Source organism: Anarrhichthys ocellatus, unplaced genomic scaffold, assembly GCF_004355925.1.
Source record: "Anarrhichthys ocellatus isolate YVR2014 unplaced genomic scaffold, GSC_Weel_1.0 scaffold126, whole genome shotgun sequence".
In the NCBI taxonomy this organism is placed as follows: domain Eukaryota; kingdom Metazoa; phylum Chordata; class Actinopteri; order Perciformes; family Anarhichadidae; genus Anarrhichthys; species Anarrhichthys ocellatus.
This window is the reverse complement of record NW_022280156.1, coordinates 642,041-649,439: the sequence shown is the minus strand read 5'-3', so window position 1 is coordinate 649,439 and position 7,399 is coordinate 642,041. Positions and strand designations below refer to the sequence as shown.

Here is a 7,399-nt window from a genome sequence, read left to right as displayed (position 1 = left end):
AAAACACAGCGGTTTGTTGGAGCCACAGCCCATAATGCAACTCAAGATGCCGCGTTGCATTATGGGAGATGTAGGATCCTGTGTTTTTTAAGCTTGACTCATACTAGAGACTAGAAATCAGCTCTCGGCTGCTTTGATTTTTAACTTGATAGAGGTGCAAAGCAAAGCACTAAAACTTCCCAATTTAAGAAGAAGTGCCACACTCTACCACCATGAATGTGGGCATATAGTTTCCTCTTTAGCTCATTTAATTTAACACTGTTAAGTATTTAAATGTGGATATTAATATAATATTGGTTTTAAAAGACTAAGGCCGTGGTTACATTAGTTTTTGTCACGTCTGTACATTTCCTAGAAATTTAGTTTCCTAATTTTGCTGCTAAAATGCTTTTTAAAGAACAAAAGGACTTTTATTGTGAAAGAATTAACAGGAAAACGTGTCCATCATAGAATTAGCGGAGCTTCGTTAGCAGCTATTCTTCAATTAAACAACTCTACTAATACCACAGAGGAAGAGGAAGCAGCTAAATTAGCAAAATTAAAGCAAAGTGTGAGAAAGTGCAAAAGAAACATACGTAGACAATAATCACACCTTGTGACAATAAACAACATATTTACACAATTGTTTAGTTCTCATTATTTGTGGTTTTGTCTGGCTCTCTTTTAATTACGTCATCTGGTCGTCATCTTTTATTCTACAACGGTAGAACATCACCAGACTGAAGAATTAGCACCAACCAACCAACTCCATATATTCACAGTAGTGGACGAACCAGACACCGCCTACGTTCTTCTGATGCAGATAAACTTTGTGCTCCTTTTGGATGGAAACGTTGCTCATAAATGTACTTAAAGACCGGCTTGACGTTGGTGAAACCACGAATGGAGGAGGAGGAAGGTGACGACGCCCGACTCACCTATGATGAACTTGGAGGAGGAGATGGAGGAGTGGCCGTTCCGGATGGGCGGGGGCGGTGGAGGGGGTCCAGCCGGGGTTCGGGAGGAGGATGAAGATGAGATGGAGGAGGAAGAGGAGGGAGGTGGAGGAGGTTTGCCCACCCGGCTGTGTGCCTCTGAGGCCGCAGAGCTGTGGACGCGGTACGGAGGAGGAGGGGGAGGGGCGTCACGACCGCCGTTATTACGAGATCCAGAGGGGGGCACCTGGGGAGCTGTGTGGACAACACACACACACACACACACACACACACACACACACACACACACACACACACACACACACACGTATAATGTTACTCTACATTATAGCAATGAAAACAGCTGTTTCAAAGTGATTTTAATGGATGTCGATGGCAGAATTTGAGTGCGTTAAGATTTAATTTAGTTGTTTAGTGTATTTTCATTCTTTGCCATGAATCACATATTATAGATGATTTTGACATCAACGTACTGCACTAAACATATACAGAACCACACGTAACGGTGCTTTAAATGCTGCAAAATAGTGAAATCTAACAATGTAGAACTGTTTAGAGCATCACACAACAAACGTCACCAACATGACCTGTTGGTTCTAGACGTTTCCTACGAACCAGTGAGCGCCGTCTGAGAGGAAACCGGTTATAAACTGCAGCTTGTGAAGCACTGCGGCCTCCGTACAACTTCTAAATATCAGAACATAAAGAGAGAACAACGAGGAGCACCGAACGGGAACAAGACGTCGTGCAACTTAACGTGAGAAGATGAAGAGAAGTCCGAGTGAAAGTGAAGAGGAATGCTGGAATATTCCACAGGGCTCCAGGAATGCAGAGAAACCACGACGTCACAACACAGAGCGCCGGCTAACAAGTGCCTTCCTGTTTTCTGTGCTCACTCTGAATTCAAATTATGAATATATATTTTCCAGAGAGCCATAAATAAAAAGACGCTCCGGGGAGACACGATCACATCGAGTTTATCTCAGTTATAAAAGGATGAACTCCAGAAAACTCAAACGTTTTGTCTAAAATATCTCAAAGTGTTTCCTTCAACATCAACACACGCGAGCAGCTAAACACTTAAAACAATAAGGACGCATCTAACATGTGTTATTATCTCCTCCACAGAAGCAGCTGTAGATATATCGGGGAACATTAAAGGTCTATGCAGACACCCGGCTTCAGAAGAACGTTACATAGAGACAAACGTCGCTGCTCTACTTCTCAGAACTCAACCGACAGTCGGTGAGATCCTCGTGGAGGAAATGTTTCCGCTCCATCGAGACGCTCAGAGATAACGAGTCAAAACTTGCTTCGTCCTCTGAACGAACATTCCTGTTCAGATACATCCTGAATGTGTAGATACGCAGTGAAGCACAATCAACATCATTTCCAGTGTCAAGTCTGACGCAAACAATGGTCAGGTCACTGGAAATATATCAATATCTAATACTGCCACCGGTCAAAAGTACAAAGGGGACCCAGAAATATGAGGTACAGCTTTAGAACTGTGTTTTTAGAGGGACTTTCCCTTTAAGAGTGCCTTTTAAAGCCCCCTAAAAAACCTTATTGACGGACACAAATCTACAGTACGACGTGGTGACCTCTGACCTGTAAGAGACGTGATCACTGTGCGGGTGTTTGTACCTGTTCGGCGCCCAGGTGGCTCTCTGGCGGGTGGCGGCGGTCTGCCGGCCTGCTGGGAGGCTGAGGATGGAGACGGTGAGGGAGGAGGTGGAGGAGCGTGGCTGCGTCCTTGGCTGCCGCCTCCCGACATGTGTTTTCTGTGTAGAGAGTTGTGCCTCTGCGGCAGCTGCGGAGCCCTTCCGCCATCCACGTGGGACGGCCCGTTGGAGACGCCGCCCGACGTGTGCGGCCTGTACGGCGGAGGAGGCGGAGGAGCTGAAGAGCCACCGGTCGGCGGCCTGCTGGAAGACGGAAGCGGCCTCGCAGAGCTGGGAGGGGTGTGGCCTCTGCTGGGCGTCGGTGGGAGGGGCTTTTCTCTGCTGTGAGAGGAGGATGAGGAGGGCGGAGCGTGTGCTTTCTGGTTGGGGGTCGGCGGAGCGTTGCTGCGGCCTCCTCTGTTGAAGGGTGGAGGAGGCGGCGGGGCGGAGGTGCTGTGCTTCATCCCTCCGCCTGTGGAGGAGCTGCTGTTGCTGCTGCTGCTGTTGGAGGGGCGGGAGATGTCGGGCAGCGAGGGGCGGTGTGGGCGCTGGTGCTCCGGTGGAGAGGGCTTGTTGGGCGGAGAGGGCGAGGAGGAGCGGCCTGTGGGGGGGCGAGGGGCGGCGGCGCGGGACCCTGGGGGCCGCAGGGCGGACCTGCCCACCGAGCCGCCGGCTGAACCATCTGGGTGGAGGACAGAGAGAAGAGAACGTATCACAGGACGCCCAGTAGGAGCAGGACATATATTATATACAATTAATGTCATCAATTAATCTGTGGATTATTTTCATGATTAAATCAGTGAATCGTTGGTCTTTAGAATATCAGCGAACGGTGAAATGGAGCGATCACAGTTTCCTAAAGACAAAGACGACGTCTTCACGCGTCTCGTTTTGTTCGACCAAAAGCTAAAAACCCAAAAGAGTTTAATTTAACAATCACATGAGACGAAGAAGAGCAACACATCTTCACAGCTGAGACGCTCACACAAGAGAATTTTGGGGTATTTTTGTTTGGGAAAAAACCCCCGAAGAAAGTAAAGTACAAAATAATATCAAAATAAAACAACAAATAAAACGCCTGACAAAGTGATTGATCTGGTCTAACGCACCAGATTTTCTACTTTTTAAATATTCTTTACTGTTTTATTACTTATTTATAATCCTTTGATCTTGTGTTTTTACTGTCTCTTGTTTGCACTATACAGTGTGTGTGTATATGCACACACACACACACACGCACTCTAATATGCTGCTGTAGTTTTCCCCGCTGCGTGACTAATAATGGATGATCTTATTTGAACAAATACTATTTCTATTTATCAACCCAGATTAATCATTCAAATATTGACCCCTAAGAATCTTTTATTTTTTTAAAATCACAGAATCAATTCTCCATGTTTTACATCTTCAGCATTTAGCTTCTCCCAAATGCAGAGAGGTCAAAGGTCACAGTCACTCCGTCAAAAATAAGAACGTTCATTCATAATTCAAAATCCTGTTTAGAGTCCATTCAGCTGGAAGGAACCGCCTTCGTGTCCGGATCCACTTTCCCGGCTCGTGGCCGTTTAAACATTCTGTGTGAGTTTCTATTCAGACGTGAATAAAAGCAAAAGCTCGGTAGAAATGTAGAAAGAGTTTAACACGCACATCACATGTTCTGTCTTCTTTGTTGTTCATAACATGTTGTTATTATTATAATATATCCTCCATCTTGTTAACATCCTTACGTAGTCGTATCTTATAAATATTAACTTTGTGTTTGCTTCAAGAAAGCCCAGTGATGATATTCATCTACGTTATGTTTGTAAAAGTCCTCTACTGCTGAAGCAGATAAACTGTGTTTTTCCTGAGCTGCTGAATAAACTATTAACAGATGATCAATGATTATTATGACCGATAGATTAGCTCGCTTCCTTCAGGGCTGGACTTAGACTTCACGTCTCCTCTCTGGTTTATTTATTCACACATATGATAAGACACTTGTGCAGCCGGTACGGATTCATAGACAAAATATAAAATATCAGATTGTTAAAAATAGAGCAAAGAATATGTTTCTTTACCTGTAACTGGGCGTAATTTTGGCACACCTCCTTGGAAAAGGCCTCCCATTGCCATTGGCCCACCGCCTCCAAAACCACCACCTCCACCACCACCGCCACCACCTCCGCCACCACCTCCTCCACCTTCTGGTGAAAAAAGTAAGACTCGTGTCAACATCAACCTGAGATATTGATAGAAAAGTAATGAGTTTTGTGAGTGTGTGTACGAAATGAACCTGCAGCGACTCACTCTCTATAATCGGCGTGCTCCGGTCGTTGACCACGGCCACTTTCTTCAGCCTGGTGCCTTTGCAGATGTCCGACAGCAGCGCACCTCTGTCTTTAGTCTCCGATGAGCCCAGTTTGGGAGGAGTCGTGTTCGCCTGCGGAAGGAAGTTTAACAAATAAGTATTCGCATCTCCGGTTCCTCCGAACCGTTTGGTTTGTTTGGGATCAAACATCGTCTTGTAAACAAACGTCACATGACTCAGCAGCCTGGAGATTTGGACTGCAGACCCTGAAAATACACGATCTTCAGTCCAGACGAGGTTTTCTTGTTGTTATAATAAGTAGAGTGGAAAACCTTTTTCAGGCACGAAAACATGCGAGAAAACACTTCAAAACTACGGCAGGTTAACGTTAATTCGATTTTTGTTTTTCTACTTAACTCCCATGATACTTTACGGTAACCAGTCTGCCTTCTGGCCGGCGTGAGAGACAAATATGGTGTTGGAATAACCAGAAACGCAATGATGATTCTCTGTGTAAAGACTGGGTGGTCTCAGGTAAACAGGTACAGAATAACGGTATTAGTTCAGGCCGCTCACTGACCTGACTGAAGGTGGGGGGAGGCGGGGGTCCTGGGGGAGGAGGGGGTGGGGGAGGAGCAGGCATCCTGTCTTTCTGTTGGCACCTCTCTGCGTGGGGGGGTGGGCGAGGACCGGTGATGTCACCGTCTCAGCTGGGACGACACGCGTGGATTCCTGCAAAACAACCAGACAGTTTAAAATCTGTTAAAAGCTCAAAAAACAAAGATTCAAACACAGAGTACACTGGCAAATAAACACTCCAAGATCTGTCACACGCATAAAGAAAACTACATGTTAATGTGCATATAGTTAATAGTCTTCTTGCTTTCTTGATGTTTTCTTTAAGGTTATTTTCTAGGATGTTTCAGTAATGAACTGGGCCAATAATAAAATGAACCATCTACCTTCAACTGTGGTTGGAAAAAACAGCCCACAGTGTGAAACGTCTTTCCCAGAGGAGGGAACACTTCTCTGCTGCAGCTCGGTGACATAATGAGGATGGGAGGCTTGTATACGAGATATATACGAGGTGGTTACGCCTCATTGGCTCACGACGAGATACCGTCTAACAACGGGATCCCACCAGATCCCGCTCCTCTGGTGAGTACAGCATCTTAAATACACAAGCACCCTTTGGTTCCTGACATGTTTATCTCCAGGCTAACATCGTATGCTATCGCAGTGACAACATCCGTCCACAGACAGAATGAAGTTTAGTTTATACTTGTGCTTGGCCCTGCAGCGTTTATACTGTTCCTTGCATTATTCTCCGAAACACCAGAGGACGTACAAACAAAATGAACCGTGAAGAAGCAGAAAGACAACGTCTGTAAATACTCAAAACGCATAAAGCAACCTCCACAATGCTGAGGGATTGTAATCATCTGTAAACTCATATTCATGGACTACTTTGATGCAACAAGTCAAGTATTCTATGAATAATAAAGAAACATAGGTTGAATATCATGTAAACTATTTGATTTGGATGCAAAAAATAAACTCAAATTTTAAAATGTAATGTTATTTAAGACTTTCCGGTTTCTAAAGTATCTAAATATAATAATCCCGACATGTAAACACACCCACCCACCCCCTTGTTTTGTGGGGTTGTTCATCTCAGTCTGTCGAAGTGAACGGCTCCATTATTGCCTTCAGTAACAAGGACTAAGAGGACAGAAGCCGCTGTATTGTAAAGGCAGTGAGTGAAAGTGCTTCATTGTGTAGCGGACAATGTTGAAGTGCTTTCTGTGGAGTATATCCCTCCGTCTGTGGCCGTGACGGCGCCCAGGATGATGCACAGGACTTGTGACGAGACGAATATGAAACACATCTCGATAACTATCGGACGGATTGCCTTGAAATTTGGTAGAGAAATGCATGAATTCTACCGTATGAATTCTAGTGTATTTAGTGATGTTCGGTCTTTTACATTGGCAGAGTTTTTCAGAAAGGCTTTGTACTGTAAATGTACTATGTTGGTCTATTGCGTAAACACGACATCTATTTCCTACTACTTAAACGAATGCTTGTCCATATGATAAACCTGAGACACCTGAAATGACTCTAAATGTTTCAACACAGCGAGTGAGGTCACTGGATCTCCCCAAACCAGTTAGCTGTCTGGGCCCATTGTTGGCTCATGCAGGCACCACCCTCCACTGCTGCAGAGTGTTGAGGCAGGTTTTCACCGAAAGGAATCTCACCGAGCGAGCAAGCTCGCCAGTCAGCGACGTGGTTTAAACAGAAAGGCACAGAGACAGAAACAGAAACTGAGGATGGGGGGTTATCTCTCTTCTGGGGGGGGGGGGGGGGGGGGGGAAAGGGAATAATTGTCTGGAGGTCTGCTGAGTGTATAAAAACTGAAGCCACTAAGAGACTAGTTTCAAAACCAGGCAGCAACCTCCTTTAAAGCTGCATTCTCTCTAGTGACCACCAGGGGGCGACTCCTCTGG

At 45.4% G+C, this 7,399-nt stretch overlaps 1 protein-coding gene across 2 annotated transcripts in view; it reads right to left on the bottom strand.

Moving 5' to 3' along the window:
- Window positions 1–6: 6 nt before the first annotated feature.
- wipf2a (WAS/WASL interacting protein family, member 2a) overlaps window positions 7–7,399 on the bottom strand; it is a 9,297-nt gene continuing 1,904 nt past the window's right edge. Inside the window, exons 2-6 of one of the 2 annotated variants that reach the window (XM_031877145.1) lie at window positions 5,470–5,621; window positions 4,889–5,021; window positions 4,660–4,785; window positions 2,583–3,281; window positions 7–1,169 (exon numbers count right to left, since the gene is read on the bottom strand). In XM_031877145.1, the coding sequence (XP_031733005.1) occupies window positions 850–1,169; window positions 2,583–3,281; window positions 4,660–4,785; window positions 4,889–5,021; window positions 5,470–5,532 (1,341 nt within the window). In that variant the 5' untranslated portion in view covers window positions 5,533–5,621 and the 3' untranslated portion in view covers window positions 7–849. The other variant, XM_031877144.1, reaches the window with a different exon arrangement.